We start from the raw sequence: 19823 nt of genomic DNA on the forward strand, positions 1-19823 counted from the left end.
CCATGAATTTATCTAATTCTTTTTTTAACCCAGTTATACTTTTGGCCTTCATAGCATCCCATGGCAGTGAATTCCACAGATTTACTGTGCTGTGTGAAGAAATACTTCCTTTTGTTTGTTTTAAACTTGCTGCCTATTAATTTCATTGGGTGACCCCTGGTTCTTGTGTTACATGAAGGGGTAAATAACACTTTTTCTACACACCATTCATGATGTTATAGACCTTTATTAGTCATCTCTTTTCTAAGATGAGCAGTCTCAGTCTTTTTAATCTCTCCTCATATGGAAGCTTTTCCATACCTCTAATCATTTTGTTATTGTGACACACTGTATCCCATGTACACCCCTTATAGTGTGATTTGTGTATCATTCATGTTCACCCTTGTAGTGTAACTGTGTATTGTCTAATGCAAAGTATGTCATATAAGGTGTTTTTGAACTGCTTATGACATACTGAACATTATTTTTATGGTAGCGTGTTTCCTGCAATGTCATGCATATGAACAGATAAGAAACTCTGCTATATTATATCCCCAAATATGTGTCTCACATGGCTTGAATAGACGCAGACAAACACAAACCTGTGGTTCCATGCCCCACGGAGGCAGGCATACAGGAACAATGGACTGGCCTAAGCACTTGTGAGCTCTTTGGCTCAAGTGGAAGAAATAATGCCCATTGCCGGACAGGGCCGATCACCTGACCCCAGGGGGTCAAAGAAACTTGTTAAAAGAAAAGAGGCATTTTTGTCTCAAGGCTCTTCCCTGGAATCCATCTTCTAAGCAACATCAATGACTGACAACAGCCCACAGCGGGGGAGCCTGTTTGTTTTATCTAAAACAGTGCATGTGGATTGAGTGTGTGTAAAGACTTTGTTTGGTGTGACAGAGCTGGTGCATATCAATTTCTTTGATAAATTGATGGACAAATGTAAATAAGCTTGCAGGGTACAGTGTACAGCCCTGAACCCTGCAAGACGGCAGTTCCCGGGGTTGCATCTGGAGCTAGGAGTGTTTGCTGAGGGCCAATCTCATGAGTGGCTGGCCAGAAGTGCTCCTTCACTGAGCCAGGGACCGATTACTTGCAGGAGGCTGGGCGTGCACTGACCCCGGAGTGTGTCGTTCATACAGCAAAGTGGAGTAAGTCGGGGCCCAGGAGTGAAGAATTGGGGTGACACAGCTACACACCAGTCCAGATTGCAGGGGGGAATGTCACAGTTGCCCTTCGTTGTACATTTTCCAATTGTAATACCTCTTTTCTGAGGTTTCACAACCAGAACTGCACACAGTATTCAAAGTGTGGGCATATAATGGATTCATATAGCGGCACTGTGATATTTTTTGTTTTATTATCTATCTGTGTTACTATTAAAAAGGATGTGATTGAGGCAACTTACATCATTAGTGATGCTGTTGCTCAGAGCCTTAGCTAAGGGAAGAGTGATGTACACAAGTGAGGCAAGCTGTTTCATTTTTTTTTTAATGACTGTGAATGCATTTATGAATATGAAAATACAGATTAGAGCCAGACTCAGTATCAGCAGGCAGTGTGTAATCTTCCCCCGTGGTACTCATTCCTATCCTGCAACACCACCTACAATTCCAATCCTGGGCCTCCATATACCTCTTTATTGCTCCTACCATTCTGTCATTCTCTTTTGCATGGAAGCTGCCAGTCCATTGCATATAGCCAGGGAGGCGAAGAAGTCTGGAAGAATAAGGGCAGCATTGCAAGTCAGGGACTTCTCAGTTCTTATCCGTGTTCTGGTGCCTATTGACTGTGTGGCTTTGAGAAAGTCACTTCACCTCTTTCTTTCGTTTGTAAGATGGGGAGAATGATCTATATTGCCTCACCAGGGTGGTGTGAGCAGTCGGTAGCTAATATTTACTTCTAAAAAAGAACTTTCAAATCTAGTTGTGTACACAGCCTGCGTGACTGCATGATCACTATCTTCTGTGGAGGATGTGGGGTTGATCTGTAAAAATTTGACTGCTCTCTCCAGACTGAGTATTATGTTGTTTACTATCTGAATATACTGAGTTAATTCACTGGCAGGCTTGTCAGGAAATGCATCCAGGAGGGGAAGAGACAATGTAGAGTGGGTGATTGAATAGGTTTGAGGTGCACCTTTGACACAGGTTCAAGCAACATAGCAGAGAACAAAGGAAGTGGGAAGGGACAGAGGGTTTTGAGCTAAGGAAAACCCAGACTCCATAGGTTGGGATGTTTGAGGTAAGATAGGTCTACCTAGGACTCCAGGTGTGATAAGACATGCATAGCCTTCTGTTGTTTTAAAATCCTCTTTTCTTGGTATGCTTTGGTTTTATTTGAGATTAAACAAGACTTTGTTTTTAAAAGGCTGTTTTGGGTCACTGTATTAACCACTAGTCACAGCTGCAGAAGGGAAGACTTGCAGGTGCTGAACCCAGTCAGATCTCCTGAATAATAATGGTTGGTGCACTGGGTATCATAGGCTAGGAACTGGTATAATATTGGAAGAATTGTAGGATTACACCACAGAAAAGGTAAGGGCATGAGACCCAACATATGAGGAGGGGTACTCAGAGAGGCCAGAAGAAGAGACAGAGGTGCAATTGTAACACCCTCTTCTGCCCTCCAAGCTACCCTCTTTCTCCCATTGCTTGTTACACTCAGGTGTTGCATCATGTTTCAAACTAGACTATAAACTTTTCAGGGCAGGGACTTGTGTCTTCCTGTGTTTTGCACAGTGTGTAGCAAAATGGGAATCCCATACTGATCAGGGTCTTAGGGTGTGAATGCACCATGAACAGTTAATAGTTAAAGGTTTGTACAGCAGTTAGAACATGTGAAGTATGATATGTTGTTATGTGATATGGGCAAACATTCACTAGAGAATGGGTTGAAAACTTGGACTTTGTTTCCGTGGAAACCTAAAATACATATAAATACAAGCCATCCCAAACTAAAAGGGTTACACATTACCCTGCAGCAGTTGTATCACCCAGATTCCTTAAAAAAATTATAATGTCCAAATGTCATTAAATATCACCTCTCTTGCCAGACTTAAGACTAATCTATAGTGGAGTTTGTGGCATAGCTATACTGGCAAAACTTTAAAGTGTAGACCAGATTTGAGCAAAGAAACTATAGAGGCAAAAGCACTTTTATGTCAGTTTAACTTCCTCTATTGTAAGGCTTTTGCTGGTATATAAATGTCATAAAAAATCAGACCCGACTAACATTACTATGCCTGCAAAAGATTTGAGTGTCAACCTGGGGTTATATTGTCTGGATGAGATGAGATACTGTCTGCAATGGGGGTGAAATCTTTATAGGTTCAATGAAGTAGTGAGTTTGTCACTTTTCTACAAATAGAAAATGGACCTATTCATGTTTCCAGTTAAATTTAACTAGTGTTGCACCTTGTACTCTAAATATATTTGAGTCTGTAAAGAATTCTGGCTGAGAGCAGCATAGACATGTCAAACATGTCAAAGATAGATTAAAGGACACAAGAAATCTTAGCTTTTCATTCCTCGCTTTGCTGGTTTGGTATTTGTTTTTCAAACACCTGGAAGAATCTTTTGTGATTAGCTATTTCATTCAAATGCAGAAGGGGGAGAGATGAAATTCTGCCTTTCTTTCAAGGAGCAGAGTGAAACAGCCACTTATATAATGCATGGCTAAACCCTACAGTGATTTGCAGAAGTGCATCAAGCTGAAGCTTCAGAGCTTGACAAGTCTTGCCTTCTCTGAGGTCTTGGCATTCTTTTAATCTGAGAGAAGTCTCAGGAAGATGAGGAACATTTCTTTTATAAAATATTTTGCATTTGTTCGTTTCACACAGTGTCAGGTTCCTTCCTTTTCTGAATTCACTGGATTCTAAGTTAAAAAGGAATTGGAAACACTCTTTAGTGTTAGTAAAAAATATGTTGCTTATTATCCAATTATGAGGTTGTCTACATGGTTCAAACAAAAATCCACACCCGATCACAATGAGGGATTAGTTAGTATTGACTTGGCAAGAAAGAAATCACCTGTTCAATCACCCACTTAGTGCACCTGTTCCTAGAATTCTCCAATGTAAGCAGTGATCCTGCTTAAGGCAAAAGTTGATCCTGCCCTTCCCCCATTCAGTGAAGAAAAACATTCAAACTGGCCTTCAAACTGGTCATTAAATTGTCAAACCTCCACGCTCTACCTATTTTCAATGGACAATAGCCCAACAAAAGAACTGTGATCAGTTTTGAGGCCCAGGCACATGCATACATTTAACGATTTCCTCCCACTCATGCTCTCTGGACTGCTACAGACAGGATTTTCATAAATCCTTTCATATTGCCTGCTGATCACAAGCACAGAACAGATTGCTACTGTTGGGGAAAAGTTGGTTTGAGTGGAATGACTCCTAATTTAAACCAGCAGAACTTGGCCCTTTACTTGTCTGAACAAATGGAAAAATAAAGGACTTATTCTGCTCTCAGTTGTAAATCAGAATTAGGAGTCACTTCATGGAGCCAGTGTAGTTAAATTGGTGTCAGTTTGGTGTAGGTGAGAGGAGTCAAGCCAGTTATGGCAAAAGAGCAGATCTGTGTGAAATAGTATTGTGACACTGGCTGGATTAGGGGAACCATTTACAATGTGATTTAGTATCATTGTTTCAAAATTACAACAATTCATGTGAGGTATGCCATGTCAAGTACCATTAGAAAGGTTACTATTTGCTAAGTATGATGATATTGTTTATGTGTTTGTGTCATATTTGTATTGGAAGTTACGGGTATGTTTGATGTATCTGTATTTCAACTTGTGCTGTGTTTCTTGGGGACACTCCAGATAGGATGGCTGCAGCACTATCCTGTTTAATAGCCCATTAAGGAAACTCACAGGTACAATGGATCCAGGGGAGAAGCCAGGGATACACCTGATGAGTCACCAGGACTTACTCATGTGACCCTGGACTTCATCTTATTTCTGTAAATTTCAACAAGCAGCATGGCAAAGGCCAAGGGACATAGAAGGCAGCTGTACCACATGATCCATTTTATCTTCAGTCAAGTCTTTATTTAGTCTTCACCTACCTCTGGATCAACTCATCTACAACTGAAACTGTGAAACAAAGGACTCAGACCCATCCAGATACTGGATGTACACCAGAGAGACTACACAAGCCTGCAAACTCCACAATTCTACTGAAAACCTGATATATATGGACTTTCAAATCATTTGTATGTATCTAATTGCTTTAATCATTTAACATTTATCTTATAGTTTGTTTCTTTCGTTTTATAATAAACCTTTGGTTTTAGTTACTAAAGGATTGGCTGTTAACGTGGTATTTTGGGTAAGATCCAAACTTATATTGATCTGGTACTGTGGCTGATCCTTTGGGGTCAGGGGAACGTTTTGGTAAAGAGCATAGAGTTTTAAGTAACTTATCTTTTTACTGGACCTAGTGGCTGATTGGGAGCCAGAGACTAAAATGCAGTAAGGGGGCTGTGTATATTTTGTCTTAGCTTCTTGATAACCAGTGTGGGGAATCAGAAGCATTGTTTGTGGCTTTTTGGGAAGTCCAAATTCAATGTCACCCACCAGTGCTGGGAGAATTTGCTCTCCTTTTGCAGCCTGCCCTGACCTTGGCATTTTCAAGCGGCTACCCAGGTATCATGGTTTTTTGTTACTTTGAATGATCACTGAACTTTGCTACTTGCCTTGTATTCATTCCGATCCACAAATGAAATAAGTATTATGCATCCAGCTTATACTTACTGTGAATGACAATTCAGTTGCACTTGAATATTTTTGCTTGTCATAGAATGAATGTTGGACTTGAGAAAATGAAAGCAGAAAGAATAGAATCAAACTAGTATGTGGATACAAGTTTAACATTTGAAAATTTAATGAGAGATGGCATCCAGCAGATGCAAACAGACAAAAAGAGGGATCGAGGGAAATGAAGAAAGGAGGAGGGCAATGGACTCAAGGAAATTATTCTGGTGTTAGTTATGAGAGAAGAATCAGATGCAAGTTTTTTTTAAAAGAGTCAAGAATATGGTCCTGATTTAGCAAAGCACTTAAGCATGTGCTTAACTTTGTCAGTAGAACTAATCATATGCTTAAAGTTAAGTATGTTTAAGTGCCTTGCTGAATCAGTGTTTGTTATCCTTAAAACATAAAACAGTAAAATTAGAAATGTTTGTCTGAATGGGTTGGCATGAAAATAACTGCCCAAGAACCCTACTGAAATGTAACTCTTAACCTACAAGGAGCTTGGAAGTTATTTGATTTTATTAGTGGAATTTCTTGTTTTCTATTGGTTTGTAGAACTGGATGATAAAAGTTTAATAAATAGGTTATATTTTTACAAGGTGAATTATACATTGTGACTGAGTCCCCAGCTGTGTGGGACTTGTGGGATAACATCTTATAAAGAAGACCTCTGAGACCTAGCCATTTTACTTTGCCTGATGTTCAGGACATTATGTTACAAAAAAGTAAATGGAGTGTTTCACTTGATGCTTTTCTGAAGTGTTGCTAATAGGTTTATATTTCCAATTTTACAACTCACCTTCCAGTAGTAACAGTAATCAAGAGACCAGCATTGAACACATTATCCAGAGTGCCAGCTAGTGAGATTTTTTAGAAGAAAATGTCATGAGCAAATAAATGTGTCTGCCAGGTCAGAAATTCAAGTTTCCATAGAAAAGTAGAACTTTCCAGGGTTAGCTTTGTTATTTATTATAATGAAGGTACAAAATTCCACACAAAAACAATCTAGCTCTTATAGCATTGATAATCTGTTTATAGCAACAGCAGGGCCACAGGGCATAGTGCTTTTTGTGTCTGTCTGCAGACTCAGCACTGCATCAGTTCAGAACATCTTTGCAGCCATAAGAGTTAGAAACTTTTTGTTTTTAATTAAATAACTGTTTTAAATTTACAGAACCTGTGGTCCACCAGAGAAGTGCTGATATGGTGTATTATACAAGGGGGTTTAATCTGATCCTTATGCTTCAGGGTGCAAACCAACTGTGATTGCCTAGAGTTAAGTAGAAATTTCTCAAATAGGCAAGTTATTATAAAATTGGCTGTCAGGGAGGCTTTATATTATCCTCTGAATCATCTAGTATGTTCCATAGTTGGGGACAGAATAAATGGACTTGATGTGATCAGTGTGGCAGTTCCCTTTGCTCTGCAAAAATAGAGGCCTTCATGCCAAGAGCTGTCATTCCAGCCCCTTTAACCAAGCATTCGTGTCAGTTTCATTACAAATAATTAAGAAAATGTTCATCACTTGACTTTCTAGCAAACTCCAAACCGTCACTGCATTTACTGATTGAATCGCTGCTCTGCCACTCGGGAAAAGTCTTTTATTTTTGCAGGACTGACTGATTCTGGCAGGTTTAGCCAGTGAAATAGATTCAATGCAAAAATTAATAAAAGGAGGAATCTTACAGCACGTACTGTGCTATAACGCCTCTTTAGGGTTTGTTGTTCAGAGTTGAGGCAGCTTGGCTTGACTTCCTTTTAGGGAAGCAACTGACTCGGACTTATTGAACTTTGGCTGCAGAACTGTTTCATTGCTGTGTGGCCTTTCAAGCTCAGGCTGGAGCCTGAGCTCTGGTACCATCCCAACCTGCAGGGTGTTAGAACCCTGGCTCCAGTCCAAGCCCAGAAGTCTACAAACCAAGAATCAGCCCCGCAGCCTGAGCCCCGTGAGCCTGAGTCGGCTGGCATTGGCCAAGCCATGGGTGTAGTTGTTGTGTAGACATACCCTTAGAGAATAGGGCTTAGCTGACCCAAGCTATGATCTGAGCTGCCCTTGTTTCTATTTTGGTTGAAGTTTCTAAACATGAAAGGTTGTTGTAGCTGTGTCAGTCCCACGATATTAGAGAGACAAGGTGGGTGAGGTAATATCTTTTATTGGTGAGAGAGACGAGTTTTCAAGCTACACAAAGCTCTTCTTTTCCCAGACCTGAGGAAGAGCTCTGTGTAGCTCGAAAGTTTGTCTCTGTCACCAACAGAAATTGATCCAATAAAAGACACTACTGCCTTGTCTCTCTCTAAACATGAAAGGATGAGTCATCAGAAACAACTCTTCATTTATTGCCCTTTGGGTTTAGAGGCATATTCATTTGCCATTTGAAGACTTAGTGTACTTTGAAGATGACGGAGCTGCCTCATTAATATGAACAGTTATGATACTAGCTGGCCATGAGGTGTGGACTAACTTTGCCTCACCCCTCTTACCATAGATTCTGTATGGCATCTGGTCCGGTATGGAATACTACTGCATAATTCTGCTGTCATTCCTACATGGTGTGCACCAACACTACGTTAAGAAACTTCTGAAGAAATGACAGTGATATCTTAGTCTTTGGATGTGACTCTGAAAAACCCAGTGAATATTCTATTGTGTAAACACTAACAAATACAATAATTTGACCTGTAAAATCTTTCAAACAAAATAAAAAGGAGAGAGAAAGAGAAAAAGAGAGAGGGGAAAAAACTACATCTTCACTGACATAATCATATCTAATAAAACAAATATTTAATGTTACGAAGAGAAGCATATGGAATCAAACTAATTGAACAAAAATGACAGCCATCAAATTACATGCAGATAAAAGGGTAATTATTTTTCAGAGTGAATTTTTAAAGAATTAAATCTGACATATCATAGAAGACATGAAACACACGAGGAGGTGAATATCAAGAGTAATCAACATTTTTAGATGTTTATCTTGAATCTACTGATAAGAGAACCTTATTTTCAAAGCTGTTTGATTAGAAGTGTCATGTGTGTACCGTAGTTGCCCTGTAAAATTCTGATACATTAGATAAAGCAGTGCTTTTAGTTACTAAAACCAGGGAAGAATATTTCTCTCTTCCTGTTTTGTTTGGTTTGGTTTGGTTGGTTGTTTCAGGTTTTGTTTTTTTGGGTTTTTTTCTATTTTGGTGGAAGTGTTCTGGAGGAGCAGCATAAAAGGAGAATGTAATAGTACTACATAGAAAAGCTTGTTCATGTGGGGACTCTCGAAGACTTACTCCTGTGCTTTGGCTTTCAAGGTTTATCTGTGATTTTGATGTACTGCTTTGAAAATTAATAATTTAGTGCAGTGGAGCTTCATTCAGCAAGTATCTGCTAAAAGATCAAACCTAGTTCATCCTGTCCCAGTATTAAACATTTTTTTTTCAACAGCCTGTTAAAGAAACAAAGACAGTGGGAAAGAGGGAAATGGTGTTCTCTAAATGAGGGAATTTCTGTGTGTAAATATATTGATTGGGGAAGTGTTTACTATTGTCATTGAAAGCATCAAGCTTATCCATCTTCTTTTTAAAAATGCTAAAGCATTAGATTGTTCAGTGGAAAATGTCTTTCTATTTTGTTTCTTCTTTCGGGACTTTCTGTATCTTTCTGCATTACTATGCAGTCCGGCAAGCTGCTAGTAGATAGTTTAATCATTTCACTGAAAAGCAAAAAGACTGCATTCAGACATATATGTGAAACTCCCATTGCAGTACCGAAGAACCGTATGTGTATTTACTGTGGAGATGATTATAGGAGTAAACTACTCTGCAGCTGCTGATTTTCCACTGTATTTGCTGTACTTTTGTTCTATTAAGAAACAGTGGAAAATTGGGGTGCATTAGGTATGTTGAGCTGTGTTGTACCCAATAGATAGATAGTACCCAATGCCTCGGTATACCTGGAATGCTCAGCATCAGTCAGATAGTAAAAGAAGGAACTAGTGCAGATCTGTAGAATCTAATCCCCTCTCCAAGCCAGCCTCTATTCCTAAAACAAGAACTGTTTCTCAGTCCTCATTTGTTTTACTGTATCAACCTATGCCACAAACGCAAATTAAGAATATGTGTAAGGCCTAATCATCATCCATTTGAGCCAGTTGATTGGATCCTGCTGGATCAAGCCCATTATAGGAGAAGGTTAAAAAGGGAGCGTTAGGATGCAAGCTTATATTGAACAAAGGGAATGAAATTGTGAGCAGAAAAATGTATGTAGGAGCAAAAGCCTTTAAAAGTGAGAATCTGAAATCATGAGAAGTCAGGAGAATAGCAGGCAACCTAGCAACATTTTAATGCCACTGCTGTTCCTTAACACAAACGTACATACACATCACTCTCTGACTGCTTATGAAGTACCCACAATGAGCCCATCATAAGAAACACTAGTCGATTATTGGTACGGATAAGATTTTGTCATGGAGATCGCAGATTCTGTGACTTTCCAAGACCTCCGTGACATTTTCCGCTTTAGTTTCAGGGGCAGCAGGGACGAAGCTGTCAGCTGCCGGGGGCTGCGGGGCCCCTGAATCTTTAAGCTGCCACAGGGAGTGGGGGCCACAGAGCTCTGAGCTGCTTTGGGTGGTGGGGGCCCCAGAGTTCTGAGCTACCAGCTGTGAAGCAGCAAAGATGGTGGGGGCCCTAGAGCTGTCAGCCATTGGAGGCGGCTGGGGCTGGAGCTGTCAGTCTCCCCCTGGTGGTTTAAAAGTCATAGACAGATCATGGGCTTTCATGAATATTTGTTTATTGCCCGCATCTTTAGCTGGAGACAGAAACTTTTAATATTAGATATCCCAGTGTATTGTGATAATAATGTAAACCTTTAGACCTATGTTTTGTTTTTTTTTGTTTTTTTAAAAGGCAGATTAAATTATTTTTTTTGCAAATCCATAAAAAAACTGACCAGGCCAGTCAAATATCGGCCAAGTGGTAACACTACCCACAACCGGTCTGTGACTTTTACTAAACCTGACAAATGTGACACAATCTTAACCTTAATTATTGGATTTTCCCTAGAATGATCCAGTAACTTGTAGTCTACAGGCAAAAGCAGTAGCCTCATCAGGTCACCCATGAAAAAGATGCCAGAGAGACAGTTGGAGATGCAAGACTGACAGAAAGGGGGAGATTGGGATGGATGGATGGATATACAGGATGGCGAACTAGCCCTTTCGCAAGGGTTTCATTGGTCATTTTTGCCTCAGTGTCAGAAACTGTTGGTGGTTTCAGCTACATGAAAAATTGACCAGATTGTCGCAGGTGGTTGGCTTCAGTACAGACACACTCATGATGTGAAATACTGACCCTGCAGGGCATTGGGATAGATGGGTAAAAGGTAAAGTCAGTTCTTAAACTCTCTGAGAATTAACAGGAGTGCAGTTATAATGGGGGCATTTGTGTGGTCATCTGTCTGCAGGAAGATAGAGCTGGACTGAGATCACAGTGTAGGCTGATTTATAACTAAAGACTGTAGGTCACTACTGACCTTATTGTGCATAATAGAAGATGCAAGCAGTCTGTTGGCCCCTCCTCCCACACCTTCACAGCCTGCTTAAATCAATGCAAAGCAGTTTAAAAAAAAATGTTAAAATATTGTGTTTACTGAACTATAGTGTAGTTCATATGGAAGTGAATAGGATTCGCACAAAAATATTACCTGGGGCTTATACAGAGTTCTTATTATAAAGACCTAAACAACTATTAATGATTTGACCAGCTTGCTACCGTACTCAGGGCACAGTGATAATGTCCTGCTGTGTCATGTGAGAGCTGTGTACAGTATACCCATAAGTGACTGCCACTCATTGAGTAGGTGGGATTGGAGTCTGTGTGATATATTGTGAGGAATAAATAAAGGAGAGTATAGGCTTGACTCTCCTTTGACTTTCCCCTTGTGCAAAATGCTACCAGATCAGACCTTTCCACCTGTTTTACACTCACTCCGCACTGGTTTAAAGGAAGACAGTGGGTGTAAGGCAGGCAGTGAAGAATCAGACACTGAGTTGCCCTGCTCAGAGAGCTCCTCTAGAATCCCCGTATAGAGGATGGGGGGGAGAGGATATTTTAAGGTGTAATAGGAGTGTGAAGGGAAAAGTTGTCTTGGAAAGAAGTGCCAGGAAATGCCTTAATCAGACCAAATCTTAGTATATTCTGAGATCATGTATGTATGATGTTTTTCCAGTACTCCACCTGTTCCTGGTTGTGGAAAATATAGCAGTAGATGAGGTGCAAGTGTATCTTTCCTGTAAAAGAAAAACAAAAAAACAGCCCAAGCAAGCCCTTAATGTGGTATTTCACATGTACTGAAAGTGTAATATAGCTCATTCTAGCTCTGCAAAAGCCATCTTTCCTGCTAACAAGTCATTTATGAATTAGCATATTCTAATTAAAGGCTTTAGTTGCAGTCCCATTCAGCTAAACGGGTATTAAACAATGCAAAGCTATAATTTTCTCTAATTCTCCCATAATTGTTTTGGCACAGTAGTGCTTAAACCACACATGAATGCTGTACATGTAACATATTGTGAGTGTAGGGGGTATGGACCTATAGTTCAAAAGTAACCTACATAGTACATTGGCAGAAAAGCAAGTGCAAGCTATGCAGAAAACTCTGACTTTTGACTGATGATAATTTTGAGATTAATCCTTTCCTAAGGCATACGGTGAATGTGTTCTGCTTGAGTTGAGACCAGAAGGTTTTTCAGATAGCTACAAAACACAGCGAATGGCAAAGGACATGAAATTAATTCACAAAGAGACAGTCAGTAACTTGGCAAGGCAACATTATCTCCCTCTGAGAGCTGTCTTCTTCTTAGCGCATCCGCAGTGTGCCTCAGGTAGCACGTGACCTGGATTCATCACTGAATTTGGGCTGCTGGATCATTAGTTTCCCTGTCTTAGGATGGGTACTAATGGGGAGTGTGATGTGAGCCCTGATCCATGCCCCCCTATGAGAGCTGAACTTGATATTTCTGTAGCACCTACCATCTGAATATTTCAGTTTGTTTTAGGCATATTCATTAATTTAGTCTCCCAGTACCCTGTAAGATAGAGAATTGTTATTTACAATTAATGAGAAAACTGAAGCATGGAGAAAGTAAGAGACTTACTCAAAGTCCCAGAAGAAGTCAGTGGCAGAGCTGAAAACAGAATCTAGAGGCCAGTCTCTAGCTCTTTCTGTGGCTCCTGCATATTGTTCTAGTGCTATACAGGATCATAAAAGGGACTGAGTGGTCCCCAATGGAATTCTCCTATTGCAGCGATAGTGTAGAACTTGGATATGCAGCCCTACAGTGCTCGTTACACTCACAGCTCTTAGCACAGGGACTTGCTAAGGGTGGAAAAATAGCTGGTCTGCAGTTCTTACAGTAGTGGGGCGGCTGTCATAAATTAGAACAGCCCTAACAGCTGCTGTGATCTACCCTGAGGGCCACACTGGATATGTCTATACTGCAATGTAAGGCCATGGTCAGTGGGACTCAAACCCGCAGGCTGTGTTTCTAAGCCTGGGCTTGAGCGTCCACACTGAATATTTGACCCTAGGTTTAGAATATCTGGACCTGGATTTCACATTCGCACTCAGGTATCTAAACTGCACTACACAGACCCAAGTCAAACCAGCCTATTCCACACTACCTAGCACCTTTCTCAACTTTAGTCACTCTAAACCAATGTTTGTGGTGCATTATGGGAAAACTTGACTGTCCATCCTGCTGCACTTTACAGGAAGTAGTCACAGCCTGCCAACACATCCTGCCAAGTGATCTTTTGGATCTGCACACTCCTGGCAACAGGAGCCAGCAACATGAAGAGTCACCATTTGAAGAACTTGTTCTGCTTGGACTTTCACTGCTGTTTCAGGAAACAGACAGGGCCTCTATAAGACACTGGTGGACATTTCAGTGACATTTTCTGATCCACCAAAGGCACCTGTTGAAGAAGGAGGAGAACCATGATACAGACATGGCAGACTTGAACTGGCTGATGCTGTTCACGACTCTCAATTTAGCTGCAGATGCCCCCTATGTAAACCAGTATTTATGGAGCAGGACCACAAGCACAGACTGGTGGGATCACATCATCATGCAGACCTGGGATGCCCAGAAGTGGCTCCAGAACTTTCTCATGAAGAAAGCTACATTTCTGGAGCTTTTTGAGCAGCTTATCCCCACCCTCCAGTCTCAGGACACATGCATGAGGGCAGCCATGCCAGTCCAGAAGCAGGTTGCTATAACCGTCTGGGAGCTGGCTACCCCAGAATGCTACCGGTCCATGCTAACCAGTTTGGTGTTGGAAAGTCAACAGTGGGTAAAGTGATGGTGAAAGTTTTTGAAGCAATCAGGCATGTGGTTTACCCCAAGAGACAGATATAAACAATATCCCTGAAGTAACTGCTGGTTTTAAGATAATGGGATTTCCAAACTGCAGTGGGGCCATTGATGGGACTTGTGCCCATAGTTTGCCCTCCTCAAGGAGCACTTGAGTACATAAACTGCAAAAGGCCCCAAAAGCCTGCATAAACTCTTACCTTCATGGACCGGCCAGGACACTGTTCCCACTGAATGACATTGTCATAACTGGAGTAACTCCCTTACTGTTGTTCTAGCTAGGGATCCCATGTACCCTCTTTTGCCCTGGCTAATGAAACTGTATCCTGATCTCCAAGGCCCTGGCAAAAGTAGGTTTAATTACACCCTCAGTAAAACAGTGACTGAATGTGTGTTTGGCAGATTGAAATCCCACTGGCGCTGTTTACAGAACTGCTTGGATTCCAGTGTCATCAGCACTGTCTGCATTATTGTGGCTTTCTGAGCTCTTCACAATCTTTGTGAATCAAAAAGTGAGCCATTTGCCCCTGAATGGATCTATGACAGTAATGAATTGCTGTACCAGTACACTGTGCCAGAAATTATGCCTGTAACAGCTGGATAGGATACACACAGGCTACAGAAATCAGAGATGCTTTGTGCACCCACATTATGGACTTTCAAGGACCAGTGGACGGGGGAGAATGTGTATGCATGTATTTGTACAGCAGTTTTTACAGTACATGAAGTACTCTCTTCGTACTCTACAAATGGTGTGTGATTGTCAGGAATTGTTAACTGCGGATGAGATGGCTGCTTATACAAGGGCTGGTGGGGTGGGAACAGTGGTTTGTGTGACATGAATAGGGGCTTTCCATTATGGATTGATCTGAATAGATGTTCTGAGAAATTGTATTGGGATACAAATGCACACTTGAGCCTTGTCATGTCTTTATCTTTCTTTTTTGAAATACAGATGATCTGATATAATTGCAGTGATGGTAATAAACTTTTTAAATAAAATAAAGCCTTTCTTTGTGAACATGGCTGTATTACCAAAAAAAAAAAAAAAATGCAATATTAAAACATTCAGGCAGGTCAGCTGTCATTACAACTTCGAAACCCCATTAATAAACCAACACCAAAATCAGTAATAAAATAAAGAGCCATAGCACAAATGTTGAACAGTGCAAAACAATGAAACAAGTGCAAACAAATAAATTCCCTACTTCTGCATGTCTCCTGGCCCCCATTCTCCCTTTCCAATTCTAGCACATTTAGCATGCACTTGGCGCTGCAGCAAGAATGGAGGACTGCAGGAGATACATTTGCCCTGTGCAACTAGTGTCATGTCTCAGTTGCATGGGCCACACAACCATGGTATTGTCCAAATGAATTCCCGATTTGTATTGTGGTGGGGATTCAGGACGTGGCATGGGTAGAGCTGAACCTGAAATCTTGCAGCCATTAACTCAAGACTTGAACCAGCGTGTTGCTTCCATTTCCTGGGCGTCGGTTGGTTTGGGATTAAAAGGATAGGAACACCAACCCGTGGGATTGTGTTGGTGGATTCTCAGGATATGAGTCTGCGTGATCCAGACCCAAGCTGCATCCACACTGCAAAATGATACATTTTGGACCTGAGTCCCACTGGGACTTGGACTCAGACCCACCCCTCTTGCTGGGTCCTAGGGCCCAAGTCACATAGATTTGTGTTGTGGATGGAACGGAAGTTTGGGCTTAAACCTGAGTCAGAGCCCAGGTTTACAGTGCAGTCTAGACATACCTCTAGTCCAGTGCTTTAATCACAGGACACTCCTTTCTCTCATTTTCTCTAATGACCCCTTAGTAGATGTATTTAAAGATATGCCTGTATCAGAAGAAAAAGCTTTAGGACAGAGGGAAATTCTTTTCTCTGTAGCAGAATCCCAACAGATGTTGTTTGCTCTCCACCTGCGCCAGGGGTCAGTGCAGGCCCTTAATCAGGAAGTGATCAAAGTTACCAGTATTACCTCAAAGTGTACTAGTAAGGAGAAATCTAAAAATAGTCATGGTGAATCTCCATTACAGAATGGGTTTCAAATCAGAAAGATTGTATTTGGATTTCATTTTAAAAAACCAGAACTCTGATCACACATTGAAATGAATGATTTACTTTAAAATGCAGCTCTTCACACTGATGGTGGTTTCTTTCAATAATTTTACTATGTGTGCAGTTAAATCAGAAAGGGAAATAATGTGTTCTCTCTTCGAGTGATTGCTCAGATCCATTCCAATATAGGTGTGTGCATGCCCCGTGCACAGATTCCCGGAACTTTTTTCCCCTTAGCAGGCCCCGTAGGGTAGGCTCAGGCGCCCCCTGGAGTACTGCGCTCATGCCATGGTACATAGGGTGCTGCTGACACCGCGGGCCCTCAGTTCCTTCTTTCCACCCGTTGACAGTTGCTGGAACATTGCCTCTTGCTTTGCAAGTCGCAGCCCCTTAGTACTTAGTTGTTTAAGAACAAAGCCTTCAGTAGTAGATAGTTAGGAAACCCTCAGGGGTTTTTTCTTCGCGTTGGGCCATGCCTGGCTCAATGGGTTTCAAGCCTTCCACCCACTGTGCTAAGCCTGTCCCTGTGAGTGATCCTCACTCTCGCTGCCTCCGATGCCTCGGGGAGCAGCATCGCAGGGATAAATGTAAAATATGTAGAGCCTTCAAGCCACGCACCCCAAAGGAGAGAGAAGCGCGGCTGAAGGCTATTCTGATGGAGTCCGCCCTCCGAACCGGCGCGTTCACCTGCGGCACCGAGCGTCTCCTCGGTGCGGAGCGCTCCACCGGCACCGGCGTCGTCGACCAAGGGCCCAGCACCGAAGCACCGCAAGGACTCCGCGCACCGAGACTCCCCCGCACCGCCGACCTGACCCAGGGGGATTCAGGAGATGCCCCAGCCACGTGCCATCGAGATTACTCCGGCACCGGCATCTCCACGCAGGGAACCTTCCCCGACTCCGCGGAGTGGGGTAGTGCCCTTGCAAGGACCGTCGATGCCGGAGGCGTTCGCCGCGGCACGCGCCCTCATGGGCCTGCCCACGCCTCCATCCCCCCCTCGGCCAAGGGCTAGGGGACCTGCGTCTCGGGGTAAACCCGCGCTGGGTGGCCCCGGTGGGTGGCAGAGACAGGAGTCCAGGTCTCCCCCCAGACAGTCAAGAAGGGTAGAGAGTGCGGGCTCCCCTCCCAGCTCCGGCACTATGTCAAGCTCCTCGACACCGTGGCACCGAGGAAGGTCGAGGAGTTCACGAAGGACTACCTCTCAGTCCTCCATGGAAAGTCCGGCTCGGCACCGCAGCACCCAGCCCGGCGCAGATCCCGGTGCCCTACATGGCGGCACCGACACCGCCTCCGGCACCAGCTCCGACACCACAGGCTCCGGTGCTATTTCCGCTGCCTCCAGCACCGACGCGCGCGTCATCCCGTGGTCGGTCCCACTCCCCGCGGTCCCGCTCCTCTGATTGGCGCCGTTACTCGTGGTCCCGATCCTCATGCCGGCACCGACGGCACCGCTCTCCGTCTCCAGGGGACAAACGTCAATGCAAGTTGTCGAGAGGGAGGAGATGCTCGGGCTCCAGCAGCTCCTCTCCACGCCGGCACCACACCTGACGGCACCGACGTTCGCCGTCGTCCTCGTCCTCCAGGAGCCACTCTCCCAGAAAAGGGAGTAACCGGAGATCCAGCGGCTCCGGCTCCAGATCCCAGCACTGGGTGTCCCAGTCAGCACCGATGCCAGCTCCAGCGTGGCCTCAGGGGCCTTGGCAGTAGCCATATTGGGGTCTCTGGGGTACACAGGTGGGCCAGGCTACCGCCTCACTCCACTCTTTAGTGGCCCTGCCACCACCTCCTCGTGTGACCCAGCAGGATAAGGACCATAAGGGGTCACCTCCCGGGATCGCAGGGCTCCATTACCTGACTTTAGAGCTCACCAGGACATGCTGAAGAAGTTTGCCAGCAACCTGGGGTTAGATCTGAAAGAGCTCTCAGAGGAGGAGGATCCCCTATTCGGGGTTTCTGGGATGGTAGGCCCATCAAGAGTAGCCCTCCCCATCCACGAGAGGGTTCTCAAGGTGGCGAAGTCCCTCTGGCAGACCCCAGCCTTGGTTCCCCCTACTGCCAAGGGAGCCGAGAAAAAGTACTTTGTACCCACCGAAGGCATGGAATACTTATACAATCACCCTGCACCATGCTCACTGGTAGTGGACGCGGTGAACCAGAGGGATAGACGGGGGGTCAGGGCAAGAACCCCCAAGAACAAAGAGGACAAAGAACTAGACCTGTTTGGCTGCAAGGTCTATACGACGGCATCTCTGCAGCTGAGGATCGCAAACCACCAGGCGCTCCTCGGGAGGTACAACCTCAATCTCTGGTCCTCGCTGCAGAGACTCGCCGAGATCCTCCTGCAGGTCCTACCCCAGGACAAGGCTGCGGAATTTACGACTGTGATCGAGGAGGGCGCTGCAGTGGCAGGAGCGGCCCTGCATTCCTCCAGTGACGCGGCGGACGCTGCTAGCAGGGCCATGGCCTCGGCCATAGTGATGAGAAGGTCCTCGTGGCTTCAGTCGTCGGGGTTGTCCCAAGAGGCCCAGCACACCATTCAAGATCTCCCTTTCAACGGTGCTGGCCTCTTTTCGGACAAGACTGATGACAAGCTGCATACCCTGAAAGATTCCAGGGCCACGCTGTGGTCCCTAGGGCTCTACACCCCACAGGCCTCGAGGCGTCAGTCTCGGCCTCAGGCCCAGCGGCAGCCTCAGCTGCCTCCTAGACAACCCCCCAGACCCGCTCAACCTAGGAGGGGTCGGGAGCGGTTCAGAGGCCGTTCAGGGTCTTCGGCGGGGGCCCAGCAAGGCCCTAATAAGGGCCAAAACAATAAAAAATCCTTTTGATGGTGCGCATGAGAGTGGCACTCTTCCTTTCCTCCTGGATCTCAACCGGCCCTTTGCCCAAAGACTCAGGCCGTATTATGCTCACTGGCAAACCATCACTTCGGACCGATGGGTCCTCGGTATTGTCCGCAGGGGCTATGCCCTACAGCTGACGGCCTTCCCTCCAGACTCCCTTCCTACTCAGTTCCCCTTTGGGGACCCCTCTCACGAGCAACTCCTCACTCAGGAAGTCTGCTCCCTCCTCCAGCTAGGAACGGTGGAGGAAGTTCCCCCACAGGAAAGGGGAAAAGGGTTTTACTCCCAATACTTCCTAATCCCCAAGGCCAAGGGGGGCCTAAGGCCCATTCTAGATCTCCGCCGTCTGAACAGGTTCATCAGACGCCTCAAATTCCGAATGGTCTCCCTAGCCTCTATCATTCCTACCCTAGATCCAGGGGACTGGTATGCTGTCCTCGACTTAAAGGACGCATATTTTCACATTTCTATCATCCCAGGACACAGAAGGTTCCTATGCTTTATGGTAGCTGGTGCCCACTACCAGTTCACAGCCCTGCCCTTTGGCCTTTCTTCCGCCCCAAGGGTATTTACAAAGTGTATGGCGGTAGTAGCGGCCCACCTGCGCCGCAAGGGAGTTAAGATATTCCCATACCTGGACGACTGGCTGATCCGGGGCAGGTCCAGGGCCCACGTCAGGAACAGCCTGGAGCTCACGTGCGCAGCGTGCACCAACCTGGGGCTGCTCATCAACGAGCAGAAGTCTATTCTCTCCCTGGTGCAGCGCATAGAGTTCATTGGGGCCACACTAGATGC

At 44.3% G+C, this 19823-nt stretch overlaps 1 protein-coding gene across 11 annotated transcripts in view; it reads left to right on the forward strand.

Moving 5' to 3' along the window:
- Positions 1-19823, forward strand: part of LRRC20 (leucine rich repeat containing 20) — a 145199-nt gene that overhangs the window by 85084 nt on the left and 40292 nt on the right. The window contains exon 6 of one of the 11 annotated variants that reach the window (XM_067552701.1): positions 8238-8427. The exons of the other annotated variants lie outside the window; for them this stretch is intronic. Within the exon in view, the coding sequence (XP_067408802.1) occupies positions 8238-8323 (86 nt within the window). The 3' untranslated portion in view covers positions 8324-8427. Of the gene's footprint in view, positions 1-8237; positions 8428-19823 lie in introns of those variants that run through there. 11 annotated transcript variants of the gene reach the window in all.

This window comes from Emydura macquarii, unplaced genomic scaffold (assembly GCF_026122565.2).
Source record: "Emydura macquarii macquarii isolate MOO-44397 ecotype Brisbane River unplaced genomic scaffold, CSIRO-AGI_Emac_v2 contig_1390, whole genome shotgun sequence".
NCBI classification, from domain to species: domain Eukaryota; kingdom Metazoa; phylum Chordata; order Testudines; family Chelidae; genus Emydura; species Emydura macquarii.